The 19,041-nt window shown below is 41.6% G+C and overlaps 4 protein-coding genes across 7 annotated transcripts; 2 read left to right on the forward strand and 2 right to left on the reverse strand.

Moving 5' to 3' along the window:
* The first annotated feature begins 43 nt into the window (after positions 1–43).
* On the forward strand, positions 44–7,056 carry fbxo41 (F-box protein 41). Of its 4 annotated transcripts, XR_015427465.1 has the most exons (13): positions 44–231; positions 1,289–1,861; positions 1,998–2,226; positions 2,391–3,255; positions 3,493–3,683; positions 3,787–3,902; positions 4,278–4,376; positions 4,541–4,690; positions 5,078–5,196; positions 5,605–5,763; positions 6,010–6,107; positions 6,414–6,693; positions 7,023–7,056. XR_015427465.1 is itself a non-coding variant. In XM_022236115.2 (12 exons), exons 2-12 carry the CDS (start codon positions 1,350–1,352, stop codon positions 6,471–6,473), a joined length of 2,598 nt encoding a protein of 865 aa, XP_022091807.2. In that variant the 5' UTR covers positions 44–231; positions 1,289–1,349; the 3' UTR covers positions 6,474–7,056. The 4 variants fall into 4 exon arrangements, 3 of the variants coding, with proteins under 3 accessions (XP_022091807.2, XP_022091809.2, XP_022091808.2); XM_022236115.2 differs by having other exon boundaries at positions 6,414–7,056; XM_022236117.2 differs by having other exon boundaries at positions 45–231; positions 1,998–2,181; positions 6,414–7,056.
* Positions 7,057–7,376: 320 nt separating this feature from the next.
* Positions 7,377–9,488, reverse strand: lsm1 (LSM1 homolog, mRNA degradation associated). The gene is made up of 4 exons (XM_022236119.2): positions 9,348–9,488; positions 9,012–9,080; positions 8,769–8,884; positions 7,377–8,388 (listed from the first exon to the last, which is right to left on the reverse strand). The coding sequence occupies exons 1-4, from the start codon at positions 9,391–9,393 to the stop codon at positions 8,215–8,217; spliced, it is 405 nt and encodes a 134-aa protein (XP_022091811.1). The 5' UTR covers positions 9,394–9,488; the 3' UTR covers positions 7,377–8,214.
* LOC110979928 (hexokinase-4-like) lies at positions 9,348–15,916 on the reverse strand. Its single transcript, XM_022236118.2, has 10 exons — positions 15,783–15,916; positions 13,355–13,450; positions 12,965–13,130; positions 12,709–12,848; positions 12,419–12,545; positions 12,200–12,291; positions 11,850–11,949; positions 11,397–11,589; positions 11,100–11,258; positions 9,348–10,961 (listed from the first exon to the last, which is right to left on the reverse strand). Exons 2-10 carry the CDS (start codon positions 13,400–13,402, stop codon positions 10,598–10,600), a joined length of 1,389 nt encoding a protein of 462 aa, XP_022091810.2. The 5' UTR covers positions 13,403–13,450; positions 15,783–15,916; the 3' UTR covers positions 9,348–10,597.
* A 499-nt stretch (positions 15,917–16,415) lies between these two features.
* Positions 16,416–18,747, forward strand: LOC110979922 (uncharacterized). The gene is made up of 3 exons (XM_022236101.2): positions 16,416–16,552; positions 17,023–17,107; positions 17,349–18,747. Exons 1-3 carry the CDS (start codon positions 16,493–16,495, stop codon positions 18,167–18,169), a joined length of 966 nt encoding a protein of 321 aa, XP_022091793.2. The 5' UTR covers positions 16,416–16,492; the 3' UTR covers positions 18,170–18,747.
* Positions 18,748–19,041: the final 294 nt, after the last annotated feature.

Genomic DNA, 19,041 nt, shown 5'->3' on the forward strand with positions numbered 1-19,041 from the left:
GCGCGTACCGTATACGCGTACCGTATGTACCGTACGGCCCGGCCGGGTTAGGCGCCTGGATATCATCGCGTTGTCTAACTAGTGTCTGGTGGTACGCAACTTGGTCGACCTGTCTCGAACCTGGGCTCTATCGATCTCCCAACCAAGGGTAAAGGGCCTAGGTTAGGGGCAGCAGGGAGTGTGGTGACTCGTCCCCACAGTTTCGAATACATGCCACCTCCTTCTTGACAGGTACTGCTTAGGAATACGTGGTTTACCCCCACAACTACATGTAAGGGGTCCGACGTCCGTTCCCGGACTCCGTGCACGGTTCTGGCATGTCTGGGCCGGGGTACGATAGGCCAAGGCCTAACGTTATGTTTTGCTAGAATTAGCCTGACCGCGACATTGAGCTTTTGTTTTCTTTCAAATCTCAGTAGGATGCGGTATGCCCTACCCCCCCCCACATGCCCACGCCTCCTTTCAAAATAAACTTGCAAGCTGGAGATTGTTCTGAGCGAAATGGAGGCCAACTTTTCTGGTATAGTCCTTAACTTAGTTTTGGCCGTAAAATAGGCTAGAGAGATCGTAATGCGGTCAAGGCTTTCCTGGGCGTGTAGTGAATGAATCTGTTCATGAATGTTGTTCATTAAGTTAATGGGGTGGTGCAGACATCTGGGAGTTTTGCAAAATGGCAGGTAGCAACCACACCATGCCGATGCAAACAACAAACTGATCAAAGAAATGATTGTATAATCCATGGAGGAAGGAGGGGATGAGCCCCTGACTGGCTGATGCGTGCGTACGTTACCATGGTCGCTGTTTTCATCAGTTACTACCCGCCATTTTGCGAGAGTCCTGGATGTCTGCGCCACCCCACTGCAATAAACTTGATGTGTGTAAACATAATTGAAACTGATGCTCTCCCAACTTGGAAAAAGCCAAGCAACCTTTTCCAAAAATGTTTCTTACAAACGTGGGCCTAGGCCTTTAAACATCCATGACCATCCCTGGACATGGTAGTCACCAGAGTCCTCATTTTGCCACCTAGGCCCTGTTATGATCAGAGTGATGCCTGGTGAAGGGGGGGGGGTTATGTTATTTGTTGTCTGGACCACCCAAGTTGGACTGATTCAGTCTTTTGGGCCAACAAGAAAGCTTATTTAATTTCACATTCTTAACAAATTGTAGGCATTATAAGATAAATCCCAATACATCAGGTAATGATTGATCATACAAATGCTAGGACTAACACCTTTCTTCCTTTTTTCCTGTGCCTTTGATCGGTTTATTTATTTTGCCAATTCAGATCTGGCAGCAACCTTCTCCACTCATCAATGCATTGTTGTTAGGAACAGGCATTCCATAGTATGGAGGCCATAACAGATTATGACTGGCTGTTTCCCAAAGGCCATTTCTCCCATCAAGCCCGGATCCTAGAGACACATCTTTTGTACTCGGGAAGTCTCTCTGAGAGTAAGAGACCAAAAAGTGCTGAAATTCTCCAGAGTGTATTATTGCCATCGTCAAACTGTACACCAAGAAAAGTACGCAGAGAACAACCTAATCATTCTCTGACAGCAGCTAAAAGGGAATTGGTCCAACTCTCTGCCAAGGATGTTCTACCAGTGCCACGGAGGAATGGATTGCTTCCAAGGCCTGAAGATCACCTGCTCATCAGTCAGCTTAGACAGGATCTTCATCAGAAAGAGAGAGAGGCATCTAGAGTATCTCAAGGCCTTCAGAAGGAGACACTTGAGGGAGTAAGACTGAGGAGCAAAAACCAAGAATTGGGAAGACAGTTGGAGCAGACGTTGGAGCAGATTGGTCAGCTGGAGGCCCAGTTGGGATGGAGAGAGAAGGAGCTGGCCTCCAAAGAAAAGTAAGTCACTGTTAACAAGTTTTCTAGCCAACACTCTGTGAGGTTTAGCATGCTTTTGTGTTAACTGTAGGATTTGGATGCACAAATGGCAAAATGTGTAATGGTTTGTCTCAGTGTCATTTGCTCAATATTTCAGGGCGGTCACTGAGCTGAATCGGTTTCTTGAGGAGACTGCAGAGAAGCAAGCACAGGCCCGGACGGCCCTTAAGATTCACATGGAGGAGCTGATCCAACGAGCTGAGAGTGCTGAGAATGAGATCGCAACGCTTAGGAGCACCATGCGCCACAATCTGCAGCCTGCTAGTTCACTGGGCACATTGGTTAGTGATGACAGGTTTTCAAGGCTCAAACATGATCACAGCCAGGTACATGTAGCTAGACTGAGATTCTTAATGACCCTTGTAGAGAAGAGAGACCTTGCATGAAAACTTTCAGCTTCAGATAACTTTTCTTTTCCTTTTTAATATAATATCACCAGTGGTGGATCGATTTACTGAGCTTTATTAATAGGTTTTGTTCTTTTGTTTAGAATCCTCTCAGAGTCCATCACGACCTTCACAGATCAACTCCAAGTTCAGACATTTGGCAGTCCACAGACCCCCCTACTCAGCTGAACAAAGATTGGCAAACCACAACAACAGCTAGTTCCCTCCTTCCCACTGATTTCCCACGCTCCCAGACATCAGCACTTCGTTCTCCAAAACAGCATCTAGAGGTTCGCATCAGCCCTGCATTGTCTTTGGGTCATGACCCCAATGGGTACCATCGATCAGCAGCAGTCAATGCAGATTCTGGGGTGGGATCCTTGTATGCAGGGAACCAGCCAAGTACAGCTGGCAGTGATACCCAACTGGTCTCAAAATCACAACCATATTCATCAAAAGAGGGCTTATTACACTACGACATTCCACAACTGCAAAGAAGTTACAACTTGTCTGATAAATCTCAGAGCTCTGCAGATTTCCAACAGATAATTAACAACTCACACGGAACCAGTGGAAGCAGACATGGTCTCCAAACTGAGGCTTTGATTGAGCCCTCAGTGAATCCAACCCTCCTTCAGTCAAGCCCCGCCCACCAGAGTGATAACAGCCCAGCCATCAGCCACAGATCATGGGATTTAAACTTCCTAAATGAAGTTATGGAAGATGTATTGAAAAACCGAGAAGCCAGAAAACACCTAGATATGAGTAATCCATCTAGTGCTGGTCTGCAGCCAGGTAACCAAGCAAATGTGAGATCTCTTCATACCAACCAATTGCATTCACCACTTCAGGCATACAGACCAGATGCAAGGTCGTCTTCTGTGAACCGTCGTTGGTCCACGAGTGATTATGATGACCATGATTACGATTATGACACAGATGAGACAAATTCAATCTACGAACAAAAATGTAAGTACTGTTTGAAATGTGCAGATGTGTAAATTGTAAAATAAAGTGTTGGATTATTTACTTCTTTTTATAGTTTTAGGGCCAGGTAAGAATAAATACGAAAAAAGTACAGTCCATAAATATGTTACGCCATTTTCTAAGGTGTATTATCCCACAAAAAATGCAAATAGAAAGCAACATATATCACGTGATACAGTTCAAAGTCAACTACATTTTTCTTAAATGTTTTTCCTGCAGCAAGATCAAATATTAGGGTGCCCCCTAAGCAAGATCCGCATTGGCAAGCAGTCTGGCTGTGTGTATTCACCTATCTAGACACAGAGACACTCTTGACTTGTGCGGAGGTGTGTCGTGGATGGAGAACAATCTCTAAGCATCCATCTCTGTGGCAGATTGTACGACTAGCCAACCACAAGATCTCCTCAAAGGTAAACGTGTAAAGATTCACTTCATCCAGTTATCATTATCTTGTTAATGTGACTCCAAAGTCAAAGAAGTCATTCTTGTTTCTGTTTTGTCCTGCACGTCAAGTTCTTACAGACTATATCACAGTGGAGTAAAAGCTTAGAGCACTTACACTTAGAAGGTCTGAAGCCACGAAGCAGGATACCAGGAGAAAGCAGGGAAAAATACGCCAAGAACACCAGGTTGGTCATTTGTGTAATGCTTGATTGAGTCACTTGCTTTGTAAAATTTCGTGTACAGAATGCAGTTAAGGATGTCTTACTCTGAAGAGTTTGTCTTGATAAAGTACTTCTGTTTTATGTGTATGCCTGGGCATTATCAAATGATACTTATTTCTGAAGATGAAGAACTTGGACAAAAATACGGTCCAAAGGAATTAGTAACAATAAACATTATTCTCTTATGTGAACTAATTCGGCCCCACAGACGATAATTCTCAGGTTGAATGACACGATCATAGCAAACTCTGTTACTTACAGACATTACAACCACAATTTCCTGATAAGGCTCAAAGATTTGTAAATGAAACAGGATCATTTATTTTCCTGATTCTGTAGGGGTAGTCTGGAGTCGGGTTTGGAGTACATTTTGATTGCAGCTGGAGCTAGACTCATCACCCTGAAGATAGTGGATTGTTCAAACATTCTTACTGAGAGGTAAATAAAAGGCAGATGAATTAATTACAACAACGAAGCTCAAAATTTCTTTTTTCCTCAAGTGTCGACATTACTGCACATCCAAGAAGTGATCTCCTACTGTAGGTTGTATTTGCATTGTTTGTGTAACAACTTAGTTTACTTCCAATTTTTTGGCGTCATAGGAGTCTTTTTCTGGCCAGCTGTTACTGTCGTAATCTCTACAGTCTATCTTACATCAGCCAGACCGACCCCATAGGTCACGAAGTCATATGGGCATTAGGAGCCGGCTGCCGAAACATAGCATCCCTCAAAGTCCCACCTCGTCAACCTTGGTAGGAAAAACAAGATTTACTATCTTTGTTTTCTGAAAGTAAGTTTCAATAATCAAGAAACAATGGTAATATTGAGCTCAGTGTTACCTTAGTGCTGGAACTGTAGCTGGTATGTGACGTTATGTGGCTATGCTGTGAACAGAAATCCCTTTCAACGTTCCAATCATTAATGCTGAGAGCCTCTCACTGGGAGAGTTGGGGATGCTAGGGTTGAAACAGCCTACTTCACCAAACATTTCAAAAACCTATGATTTGGCATCGACAGTGTTGGAACAAAACACTCTCTTTCCACCGATGATTCTGAAGTTTAAATCTATGCAACTTTGGTCACATGTTACACTCATTCATCACGTCACACATCTGCATGCCTGGTCTTCTTTTCCCCAGTCCTCAGCACCAACGACTCAGCAATCGTTGCTTGCAGATGATTGGTCGGTGTTGGCCGTTGTTGCTTGCACTCAGTGTGGGTGGACCTAGCATTGATATCCACGGACTTGTTTCTGTTGGTAAGAGCAACTGATTCTTCATCTTCTGTATTCTGTCCACGCCTGGAAAGCTAACTTTGAATCCACCCAGAGATTACAATTCTTCACCTCAAAAGAGTGATATTACAAGAAGGTTTCTAAGACTGACCTCCAAAGAATGACAAGAAAGGGCATATATGGCAAAAAATGTGAAGTGAATAGTTGCTGTCTGTTGGGTGAAGAGAGTGGAGAAAAATAATGAAAATTTTGACAAATGACGTTCAATTAATGATTATACTGAGTAACATGACTTGCTCTGTATCACTTGCTCTCAACCTTTCCCTTCTTCAGGGCAAAAATATTTTCTGTACTGTTCTCAAGTTCAGTTCCACTAACAAGTCTGACTATTAACAGTGCCTTAATGATTTGGTCCGGTTTCATGTTGCACAGCACGTAACTGCCCCAGACTGCAAGTCCTAGAGCTTGACCATCTTCCTGAGGTCACAGAGGTCATCGCTATAGCGATGTGCCAGGCTGGATTGAGAGGTCTTCATACCCTAATCCTCCGAAACACACTTATCAGTCCCAATGCCATCATGCAGTTCAATGGTATGTACTTCCACTTCTCATTTTCCTTCTTTGTTTGGCCAGACATCAATTCTGAAAACTTTACTCAGTTGTGATAGTTTGTGACTAAAGAATTGAATGTCTTATGAATTAGTTCCCTTCCAATCTTAAATGGATCCATGTGGAAGCTGGACATTCACAAGGTCTGGCAAAACAACTACAAGCCTTCCACAGACGTTTCTTCAATATTTAGGTACCTGATAATACACCTGTCCTTGTTTTTCACAGGTGCTTGCCCACAGTTGAAGGCACTGTCTGTGTACCTCAGCCCAAGTATCTGTAGAGGTGACAACAAAGATTTTCACAACATCGTCTCAAGGCTCAGGGTAAACGTTGTCAGTTAATTTCTGCATGCATGAAACGAATCTGGGTTTTTTACGTATATCTGTAATATATTGGATATACCTTCCAATAGGGAATTCATTCGGGCATATTTGTATGGTGTGTTCATCTTGTAAATTCAATTCAAAATAGTTAGCATTCTGTATTGGGACTGGTGTGCACGACCATCTGCAGTCAATGAGTAGGCCTTGAGTATGTCACCCTCTGCAGTTCCCGCCCAGAGCCGAAGTAAGGTGACAGGGTAAACTTTCTTGAGCTTCAATTTGGATTTTGGATTTCTGTCTCTCTAGGCTCTGACCAAGAGACGAGTGCTTTCAGATGTGCTGCATGTTTTTGCCAAATTCAACTGAAGCTACAGATTCTGCAGCAAAAGCCGGGTTCCCATGGGTAGGCTGAGGCTCATGGGATTGCCTGCAGTGCAAGCTCCCCTATAAGGCAGGGTTTCCCAGGATACACTTGTGGAAATTCCATAAAGGAAATCTCCATATTAGCAGAGATCCATACTGGTAGTATTTAGGTTCCATTGGGTCACTGTTTGCATGTTGTCAAGTTGTGCTGTTCTTTAGCAAGGTAAGGTTATTAAATTGTTTATGGGTCATTTGTTATTGTGGTTTAAAGTCAATCACTGTGAAAACCAAGTTATACAAAAACATCCCTTGAAGTACATGTACACAGTGTGTCAAAAACTGTAGTGAAAGCAGACTGTCAAATTTATGTTCAGAAAAACACAGAAATATGATGTGTATATTTTGTACTGTACTTGAATTTCCAGTGAAACTTTATCTAATATTAAGCTTATGTGTATATTTCGGCTTTTACATTTTCCACAATGTTTTATTTGGCAATATTGTAGATTGATGTTCATTGAAGTAGCAAATGTATCTTGTCCATATTTGCAGAGATTAAATTTTCAGCACTGATGACCAAAACTAAGCCAGAGTACTTGATCGCCAGATTTTGCACTGGAGGAGCCATATAAAAATCTAGCTAGCGGCAAACAGCTTTAAGTCCACCATTTATGTATTTTTCAACACTGTTAATGCTGTGTGAGTTGGGAAAGTCTGAGCTTTTGAAAAGATCAATACACTGCATTTCATCTGGGCATCAGATTATATACAAATGAACTTCCTTATGTTTGGTATGACCTCTAGTAGACAATGACAAGATAAAATGAACCACTATTTAATTTTATTCAAAATTGACTATTTTGTCACCTTATTTTTGAAATGAATCTTTTCCAGTTAGTCTTGCCATTTAGAAGTCTTCAGAGTATCTTTAATTTGAGCCATATGCAAATACCTGTGAAATGCAAGTAATCAATAGTCTTATTAAAAGTGATACACACTTCTGAACATAACAAACCCCCAATATTTAGTGTAATGTCAATGCAGCATGAATTTAAATTACAAATAAATTCTAAGGACAAAATAAAGTTTGGCTAGCTGTTTGAATCAGTTCAAAGTAGAAAAAAATACATCTGAATGAACTCATTCTAGGCTCGCCACAGAGGACATCTACAAAACTGTACAAGAGGCCCTGTGCAAGGCTCTGTGTCTTATGTAACTTGGTTCCAGTCAATGGAAGTCGGTGTCTTTTTTCCATCAAAAAATACATGCGGCGTAACATATCCACCTCTTGAGTTCAATCTATACGGTACCCAGGCTCTTTTTGACCACCTCATTTGCTACGCATCAGCATAGTCCATCCAAATATTTTCTGTGATAAAGACAGCACACATTTTACATAACACAAGAGATGCTACACATTTTTCTGTTTCTTATTTTGATACAGCTTTCATAGCACCCCAAAGAGCTATTGGCAACATTTTTATACATAACCTCAGGTACACAATTGTATACCTCGTGAGGTATGCCGCTGGTTTTGCTGAAGGCATCTTTCATTGCATCTTGTTTTCTTGTCCTTCTTTCAACTTCAATAGCTCCACCATCCATTTCCTTAACACAAGTCTTTCATCCACCTGATTTACCATCTTGCTAGTTCAGTGTAACTCTGTGTAAGGGTGACATGACACAACTCCTCACATTCAAAGCACCAGCAAGGGTCTTAGACAAGTTCACAACATGACTAATGCTAAGCAAACTCCTCATGTGTGGTATCTGCGTGAGGCTGTAAACCTCTCTCCAACAATTTCTTGTTTCTTGTTTTCTCTTCTTCTTGTTTCTTGAGCTGCTCGGCTCGTTGGGCCTCCAGGATCTCATCAATGGAGACTTGCTCAAGGGGCAATGTACCTTCATTTGCCAAGTCCTGCAAAGAAGAAATCACTCAGTAACGTATACTGGCATTGGTATATAAACTGAAAATGTTAACTGCAGCACTTAGACCCAGTTACATATGCATGTGCTTCAGCTATGGGGCAAAGCAGACATCCGTGAGTTTAACAACCACACCCTGCCAATGAAAACAACTGCAATGAGCAATGAAATCAAAGAAAAGACTGTGTAACCCGATCCTCGGACTGGCTGGTTTGTACGTATGTCACCATCATCACTGTTTTCACCAGCATGGTACCTGCCATTTTGAGAGGATCCCAGATGTCCACACTGCCCCATAAGCTGAATTGCTCCTTGGATCATATTGCTTTTAATTTAAGCTTGTCACTTACAAGTTGGCAAACCTAAACTTACAATTTCTCCAATGAGCATTACGTTTTCTCCTCTGACAACAAAGACACCGCGAGGGATGTCACCATACTGCTTGCCAACGTGGATGCGCTCAATTGTTCGGTGAAGTACAAGGTTGGCTGGTGGAAGAAAAGCAATCCAAGAGCTCAAGTTAAGTGCTCCAGAATTCAGGAAGTTATAACAACACACGACTGAAATGTAAACAATGTAAACAAAGTATAAATATAAATAAATAGTTAAGCCTACCAAACTGATCAATGCTGCGTAGATAGCCGATTAATGTCCGCCCATCTCGCAAAACAACTAGAATTTTCTCTGTAAAAAAAGATTGAATGACAAAGGTTATAAATGAGTTAAATACTTTCGAATTAAACTTTGTTTAGCAGAAGTGAAGCTGTGATTGTGTGTGTTCCCATGTGGACAGCGAAACTGGCAATGGCGACGTGTAAATCATCTCATACTACGCGTCATGTCGGAAACAGACGAACAACCGTCATGACCGTACACATGTAGAATATGCACACATCATCATGCAATGTAGCCTCGTCTATGCGGAACAGCGTAAATTGATCTTCAACTTACTATCAATTTCTTCTATAAGACTGGCTGTTCCTGGTAGGGATTCCATGATCTACAGTGGATACTTTGACATAAACAGCACTCACAATCTGCCCACCGTTCTTGAAGGATGGGGAAATGTGATTTATTTAACTCATAATCGACCGTCGACCTTCCCGACTGCACGACACGCAACTAAACAATGTACTATACAACGCCCTCTTTCGGTTCGATTTGTGCAACTGAGTTGACGCACGCACGTACATGCCTCAAGGGCCGACGAAACTTCGTCTAGATCCGTTCAACAAACAGATAAAATTCGCATTACTGCGCACACTCAATACAACTAATTTTTTAATTACCAACTGTGTTCAAAATCTACCCATTGGCGCTAACTCCCTATGGCGTGTGTAAATTCAAATTAAAATTGGAAGATTTCGTCCTGTTCGGCTACCCGGGTTAAATCATTGAAAATCGTTCACAAGAGCACGAGAAGGTCAACGCCGAGACGTTACTCTGAGGTTTGTCCCTAGACATTGCATTCAAATTTCGCTCGAAAACCAACTGAAGCCTTCCCAATTCCCTCAGAATAATAACTTCCACCCACAACAAAGAGCAAACAGATCCAAGTCACAGAAATTCCAATAAAACGGCAAGTCATACAGTTCAGGCGACTAAGGGGAAGTTTATTGATGTCCTACTCTATCTCTTTGGATCGCGTGAAGGCCTTTTAGTTTATCTGTGTCTAGATATCATTCCTGTGTCACGTACGAAATCCTAATGGTTAACGTAGCCTAACTGTAAAGAATCAGCATCCCACTATCGGCCATGCCTCTTTCGCATGGTGAACCAGTTCACTGAAGTCATCCTAATTGTTTTATGAAACTGTTTAATCCATGCCCTTGGGAGATAAAGCACCAGGATGACGCACACAGAAATGATAATAGACGAAAGGGTAAGGACACATGACGATAACCGTTATAGTTATCAGCCTGAAAACCCTAAATGAGCTAAAGTATATATCATGACTGTGCATAATATTAAGAAAAATGGTCATCGATCACGATTTGCAAATAACCTTAAACGAATAAATGAATGATTAGGGTCCATGAAAAATTAATGTAATGTGGACCGTCGTATTTTAAATCCAGCCCAACTGAAAGTAGCAGATACCTAGGTATTCAACCGGAGTTACCAAGTTGAAAAAGAGCAAAAAATAGTAAAAGTGCTTTTAAACATTTTCCAGAAGTTCAGACTGAAACGGTTCTCAATTTTTAATGCTTTTCTTGAGTCATTCTGGTGACAACTGCTGCCAGGACTGCCGACCCAATTCCAGGCCCGTCCTCCACCGGGACAAATTTCGCCTTGTAATTTGGAGACAGCTCGGCAACCTGTTCAGTCATCCGCTCCCGGAAGGCGGGAAAGCCCTTATACATACTGCCCTCTACAGCGATGCTCATATTAGGCTTCTTAAGGCGAGACAGTAGTCCAGCCACCAGGGATGACGCCAACATCGCGCTACGCTGCGTGACACGAGCGCAGATAGCGTGCAGAAGTCTGCAGTCGGCGGGAGAAGGATCGTCTGCTCCAAGCGATTGTAGAATCCGACGGCAGTTCGGTTGACTATCCTCGGTATCTCTATTGACACAATCGATTTGATTGAGACACAGGCGTAATATTCTAATATAATTGAATAATTAAATACCCAGTGATATCATTCAACTTTATTTCACATTTGCCAACTTGGATAGATCACACTTATATCGGAACTCTCACCCTTCAACAATTTCAGAAATAAAGCTGGTAGTGAAAATCCAGTCTTCTTCCAGTGGCTTTGGCAGCTTGCCCCTGAACGCAACTCCCAGATGAGCGAGCTTTGCCAGGATAATCCTGGCCACCTCGCCTAGATACTTTCCCGAAATCATCTTCTCAACCCTGATGGACAAATGCAAAACAGTATTTGATAAAATCAGAGGACTGGGAGGACTGAGTGCATCTATTTGCGTGCCGAGATCGTCCGTCCGTTCGTCCGTGCATCTATGCAACCGTACTCTCAATGTCTGTCTGACTCACCGTTGGTTGCCTTTGTTGACTGTTCGATTATCCAGGTCGAGATCGATCTCAGTCCTTACGAATTCGATGACGCCCTCGTCCCCAAAGCCACCCATCTCAATGTTGATGACAACTTGACGTGGTTCGTTATTGTCCCCTTTCCATTTACCAACATTGCTGAGTGGTTCCATATACGCTGCATTTATGCCGGTTCCTATAAACGCATACCAAAATACAAGTACAGTTATATAAAACTCCTCGCAATCACTTCCACTTCAAGAAAAAAAGCATGACTGATGATTTCAGTATGATGTAAAAGAAACGGTGTCCAGCAAGTTTCTGTCTGTAGCTCTTTGTTCAATGCGTGAGGAGAACGGGCGTCTTTTTTCTACCAACAGAGCAAATTCGAGCAACACTGTCACAAGTCTGTCTGTGGCCCTGAAGAGGTGAGATCTTGATGTTTGCATCACTCACCCACGATGAGTCCAATTTGACAATTGTGGTCGTAGTAAGCACCACCTATCAGAACTGCCACCGTGTCGTTTATCAGAGCTACCGTGCGAGCCTTGATGTTCTGAAGAAAATATGAATATTCAAACAAATTTAGCTCAATTGCATAAGCGATTTGATGGCAAGATATAACGGGGAGTTGGGTTGGCGAAGTAGTTCTTTCCTCGCCTTCCACTCTATATAGCTTTCTCCAGGCTTGCAAGCTACAGTGCCGAGAGCGCTTTTGAGAAGTTAGTGTCATTACCAGAAAATAAAATTAATAATAACACCAGTTTGGCTTTTCTAACGACACACAGATTTGAAATCTTCCTCACCTTTTTGTCTAAGGCTTTCTGCAACAAAAGCACGACGTCCTTCCCCACAACACCCTGTACGGCAAAGCCTTTGGTCCATATCACTAACTCAGCTGCAAAGAAGTCAAAGTTACTGCATAATTGGAAGTACATGCAGATCGTGATGAAAGGCACCTGCATGCTTGTAAAATCAGACTTAACCACATATAAGACGACTATCGCTCAACTCGATCAAATTACCTGAATCTAGTCCGTGCTGGTTACATGGGAATGAAAACGTGAAACCTAGCGGAAGATCGTCACATATACCAGCCGGGCAGTGCGTTTTCAGAAATATTTCGATGTGGTCTGCAATGTAGTCGAAAAACTGGTAACAAAAAACAAACAAACAAATAAACAAACAAATAAACAACATTCTAGCAGAAAGAACAATAAGACAGTGTCCACGTGTACAGCGCATTGTTCCTAAGCTCATGAATTTGGAGATGAGTATCGTATAGGAAACAATTACTAATACTGGGAAGACTTACCAAATCAGCAGTACCAAATAAAATCTCATGTGGTATGTGGTATCTGTCGACCGTAGTCGTCAACCCTTTGTCTGTAAGCTCGACCAACAGCACCCGGAAGTTGCTCCCTCCCATATCGAGGCTCATGAATCTGCCCATTTCTATGCAACCACACAATTGAAATTGAGTGTAAACTGACAATTGCTCAAGGGCTTGTTTCCTAAGTAGATAAATACGTGTTTGTTTTATTCACTTGGTAACCTTCCAGCTTATTTACCTGTTCCATTGGGCAGCGATCTAACGTAGGATGGTAGCATCTTCAGCGCAGTCTCGTCCCTCGTGTCTGCCCGAAGTCCCCTGTCCATCGACTGGTTCAGAATTTTCATGATCTGACGCTGTTGCTCCTTGGACACTTGAAGTGTCTCGAAGATGGCAAGAGCTTCCTGGAGGGAGAATTGAGAGTGATGTTAAATCTCTGCCTCTCCCACTCTGACAATTTCACTGAGCCAAAAAAGTTCACGACTTTTGTTATGTTGTTCGTGAAAATGTAAATATGAGAATGTGTGGTTTTATTTCATCAGAAATGGATGCCCTTGAAGCAGAAAGAGAAAGTCATGTACGCTCGTACGTGGTCACAGAAAAAAAGGAAAGATAACGCCATATTTACCTTCGGGAGTCCTTCCCCATCAAGGTACACGTCCAGTTGACTTGCCATGTTCAAAATTGCAATGCAGAGTATGGGACTTATGACGGTCCGAAGCTCCTGTGTGGTGGGTAAGAGAATATAAGAACATCAGATAATTAATGCACTGTATTTGTGTCAAAGGTGATCTCACCGATTTGTAAGTCGTGGGCTGGCATGGATGTATGCATGTTTCAAGTCACGTGAGAACTGTAATAGCCGAACTACTTTGAAATTAAAAGTGATTAATTCGGAAACTGAGACATGTTTAGACATTGCGAGAACGAAACCATAGAGAGTGTAAGATGTGAAATTTTCCATAGTGGAGGCTAGACTAAGAGATTCGGGGAAACACTAGGTTGATTCGATCTCTCTTTTATATCCTGAGAGTAGTGGTTCTGAGGAGAACCGGTGAGTGTGAACTCGACGTTTTGACCAGGAAGCTCTGGTTGTCCTCTGAGCATCCTGGTCTATAACGTCTATAGTTCACACTAACTGGTTCTCTTCAGAACCAATACTTTTATAGAAGAGATTCAGTTCCACTAACCCTATATCCATCTCTCTCAAAGAGAGAAGCATATTACCAGTGGCATATCCAGTGGGGGCAACTTGTCCCCTCCCTGACCGATTTTTTTAAAAACAAATAATACTTCGTAGGTGGGGAATTGGTATACTTATTAGCAACAAAAGCTTTAGGAAGACAACACCACGAAATAAAAGCAAGGATGTCGAGACCATCATTCAGGTTTTTCATTTTTTCCCCCCCAACATCATGTCAAATATGCTCGAAGCAGCGTTCGCTTTTGAATCCCCCCAACCATAAGTTGGATTCGCCGTTGCATATTACACCTTGCCCGTCCAAATGTAGTGGACAAGGTCGAATTATACGAGAATAGCCGATCCGGCATGATTGTGTCGGCTAAGACCTATCTTTATTAGCTAGCAACTGTATGCATTAAACAAGTTTATCAGTATGTTTTGTTTGTCCAATCTGCAGCTCATCCCACACCAAGCCCTAGCAACGCCCACATGTGTCTGTTCGTGTCCTCCAACGTCCCATTCACGTTTTCTTGACATCAGACACCAAGAACCGCTAGTCTATAATGGCGCTGATCTGATCTGATATGAATTTATTCACCTTTCAGGTAAAGATGAAACAGAGTTCAAAAGAACCAAAATCAGTGGAATCAATCAGTGGAAAAAGTAGGGATAATGCCGAAAGAAAATATTTCCATTGCAATCTCAAAAAAATGTCCATACGTTCATGTTTTCGTGAATGACGTCACTTTAACAAATCCCTACACCATCAGTTAAGTTCCACATTATTTTAAAGTTCTATACATGGAGGAAGACAGTGAACGAATACGTCAAAAATACAGTTTAGAACGAACAGTTTACATTGGACTACAACTGGAAACATTTTTTTGGACCGAAACAAGAACTTAGGGAAGGGACTTTGTGAAACATTCTGGAAGATAATCGATTCTATTTTGTAACATTTGTCAAAACCGGCTGAGTGCCACTGTGGCTTATCATCCAGACGTAAAGGTCTTCTTGGAATCGAATGTTATCACCGAAGTACTATTTACAGGAAAGATTTTACAACAATAATAAGACGATCACCCAACAAGATTCAAGGACAGTGGATTTAAAAAGGTCTGACATGAAAAACCCAGTTATTTTGCGACACTTCACAGTTCCATTAATTTTTAGGTTTCAAAGCTATTGAATTTTACCACCAAATGCATGCACAATATTGTCTTTTTCAGAACAAGGTGGGAAAAAATCTTACAGATAAAATAATGAAATAAAACTGGGCACTTCTGTCACCAAATGTGACCGAGACCAGGTGAATATCAAACTATCAAATGGGCATAAGTTAGCCAGGTAAATGCTATGAATAAAAATAACCATGATAAAGGTAAGGTTTTTCAAAAACAAACCCATCCCACCGCTATTGGCACAAATAAACACGCCACTTACCGTAAAATTCAGGCCGTATTCTGATCATTTACCGTGCATCCCGGCGATACACAGTCCTTGCCAGTACATGTATTTAAAACGCACGGAGATTGACTGAGAGGCCTACAGGACTCAATTCTATGAGTGGACTAACCTCAGGAAACATTTGCACAAACAGCTTTCATTATGTCGACTTTTTCGTCAGGTTTAAAAAGAAACATACGAAATTGTCTTCTCGATGTACAAGTTAAAAAATACAATTTCAAGACGAAACGCAACATATGACGGTACACACATACGGACAATGGAGTAAAAAAGATAAGGCAAACAGCACGGGCAAAGGCCTACAGTTTGCCGGTGTGTTTCCACAGAACAATTTGAATGAATCCAGGAACTGATGGGCAACGCTGTCATTTAAAATCTGCCCCGCGAACAAAATTTTCGTGCTTACCGTAGTTAGGCTCCACGACTGAGGACGTTGTGGTCAACAGAAGTCTGTCTGGGGCGTTACTCGAACGCGGTTTTATGAACTACGAGTCGAACGCATCAACATGTCTCGATCTGGGCAGTTACATAATGTTACATCAATACTGTGTGCCACATTCATCCTAGACAGGGCTTGAAATAGTTCTAGTGGCGCGAATTATGTTTGTCTTCATTTAGAGAAGGATATTAGCAGGACTCAGTTCTGTTGATTCTTAAAATAAGCAAACACAAACAGCAAATTCGGTGCAACTTGTTTTAAGGCTTCATCTAAACTACGTAAAAATAGGTTGCCATCATTAAGTTGTTATATTTCGCCGGGATTTTGAACTAGTAGTTTTTGGAGTCAGGATGATCATGTGAGCTTCATAAATTATGTGATTTGTGAGCTACTCACAATATCATGGAAAACAACAATGTCACAAAGACACAAAAAAGACAAAGAGGATCATTCGAGGTTGGATCCAGAAATACTGAAGTTCAAGGAGGGAGTCCGGCCCGTCACTCACTTTCAATGTCCGATTAATTGTTGCAGACAGGTGACATAATGTCCCCCTCACTTCTTTTTCTATAATAAATGAGGGCGCACTCCATGGTACACGTACAGCCTAGCGTTCAGAGGCTAGAGGCTAGGCGTGTTTGCTATGTTACTTGTGAATCTCCCGACAATCTGTTAAAATGTTGCACAGAAACAACGAGGTAAACCTGAGAATGGATCCTGATTCACCGCTTAATCGGGTAAGATATTCTATATTATGTTACTTTATATCGTCCGTTGGCAACACTGGACAAATTGGCCAAATTGTTGAATCATCAGACCCAAGTGACCATGATCATGACAATTGACATGACAATGACAATCGTTTACCACAGGCCGAATGGTTGAACTTGTTCAACACTGACAAGCTCTTGTGATATGATAGCAATACGAATGTAACATGAAGCCATGACATTAGACCGAGTCAGCTGGCTTTGTAATATGGTGTGCTCTGCGCTTAATTTCTTGTTTTTCTTCCTTCTATTCTAAACAGCAGCATCACTACATACTTCAGCCTAGGCCTATAAGTTATAAATACAAAAACTGGGACGGTCTCTAAATATAACTTAAGTCTAATTATCACCCATGTCTGAATAACTACGACTCAGAGTGCTAGTTATTCAGACAATTATCATACCAACTTTTTACATTCATTTTGATCTCCATGTAGGCCCATCAGATTGAGAGACAAGCTGAGAAAATGTTACAAAATGGACGTTATGACCAAGCGTCATCTTGTTACATCAGAGCTGCAGGTTTGTGAAGTTATTTTCATTTCAGAACACTCTGGTTACAAATGTTTACCTTCCAGTTTTTAGTTGCTTGATGCTTCAACAACAATTCACATACCTGGGTCAAATACTGCAATGAAGGCTTTGGCCAATATATCCCTTATACTGCTTTCAGGCCATATATTTCCTTCAAATCAACCCTCCAAAAACATGGGGCTCCTCAGATTTAGGTCAATAATTTGTCTGTTATTATCACAATTTGTAGATCAGCTGGAAGGCGCAATTCAACAGACACAGAACCCTTCAGCCATACTTTCACTGAAACTTCAACTTGAGAATTTGAGAAAACAACCGCAGGTCATCAAGAAACGGCAGCAATGGGATAAGCACAAACAGGATTCGGTGCTGACTGTATCAAATGGGCACTTCCTGAATGAAGACAGCCCTGATGGCCTGAGGGTTCCCAAACCAGTGTATGAGTTGTCAGTTGGTGGAGGGGCAGAGCACGAAGAGCAGGAAAGTAGGATGAGAACAGAGAGTACAGAATCTAGGTTCAATTCCTCAGAGGAAGCAGACTCACTCTTAGCTGTGATACGAGAGCATCACAGCATTGAAAATGAACAACCAAAATATCGCTTGCCTCAGCTCATTGCAGCCATAAAGACATTTGGCCTCAGGAACAGACATCCTGACAATGTAGAGCCAGTTGCGTCTCACAATCCAACCCCAAATGTTATACTGGAGGGGCATGAAATTCCCACATCCCAGCAGAAAATACGACAGTTAGACGCTCAAATCCAGGAGCTCCAAAGCCATTTAATGCAGCTCTTCCAGGTGTTGGAGTGTTGTGAACAGGAGAACCATAAACTAAGAGAGACGGTGTCTGACCTTCAGCAACAGTTGGAAGAATGCAGATTACATGACGCCACCAGAGAAGAGAACCATTTTGGAATGGGGACTAATTCCAGACTAGAAACCCCATTTTCATTAATGAATGATTTTACTTATTCCCCTCCGACAGATTCATTGTCTCCTCTGGAACCACTCAACATCCCTGACTTTGAAGAAGTGGATGATATAATCTGAATTGACTATTTTGTTGCCTGTAACATCTCCTACTTAACTGCAATTGTACCTTGGATCAATACAATTATTTGTCATTGGGTGTAAAATTTAAAACGTGAAGATTAGAAGGAGCTTTTCGGAAGCAGTTATTAGTTAGATTTTCACTTGTAGTATTAACTGAATTACTCAAGTTATCGTTCAAGTGTAAGGAAGGAGATGCTTACAGAATACTTTCAGTGCTGACATTTTTGTTTCACTGTCCTAGCTGTTTGACCTTCAGGGGCAACATTTATCATGGTGCAACTCCAAATCCAACTCCAAATTGAAAACTTTCTTTTTGGATTAGTTTTGCTGCAGAAAGGCATTTAAAAAATTTGGAGGGGGTCTGTTTTGTAACATATAGTAAGTAAACGGTTTTGGTTGGCACTAAAAGTAAGCTGAATCTGAAGATGGAAGTACCAGGAAAAAAACAGCGTTCAGACTGACAGTTTATTTCAATGATGTAATGATTATATTTATCAATGACAATACATGCATTTGATGCAGCAAAGGTGTTAGATTTAGTGGACCAATAAAACTGTGCGCAATAATTGTTGAAATTGTCTGTTACATGTGGGATTGTTTTCTCTATACCCAGGGAGACCTTTTAAACAAGTTGAATGTCATCTTTTCTTTTACTCCTAAAGACAAGTGTATGTTGACCGCTGCAAATGACCAGATGAAAAAGGATAAAATCTGCTTTTCTTTGGGCAATCTTTGAAAATACGATTTAGTTGTCAAAGAGGAAAGGGAAATCCCCCAGCCCAGTATATTGACACATCTACTGACTTTCTCCAAAGTGACTACGACCTCAGAGTCGTGTGTTGTACACACACGAGATTTTAATGGTTTAT

The sequence above is a fragment of the Acanthaster planci genome, linkage group LG13 (genome assembly GCF_054643075.1).
Source record: "Acanthaster planci isolate LZ-2023a linkage group LG13, COTS_SCS, whole genome shotgun sequence".
In the NCBI taxonomy this organism is placed as follows: Eukaryota; Metazoa; Echinodermata; class Asteroidea; order Valvatida; family Acanthasteridae; genus Acanthaster; species Acanthaster planci.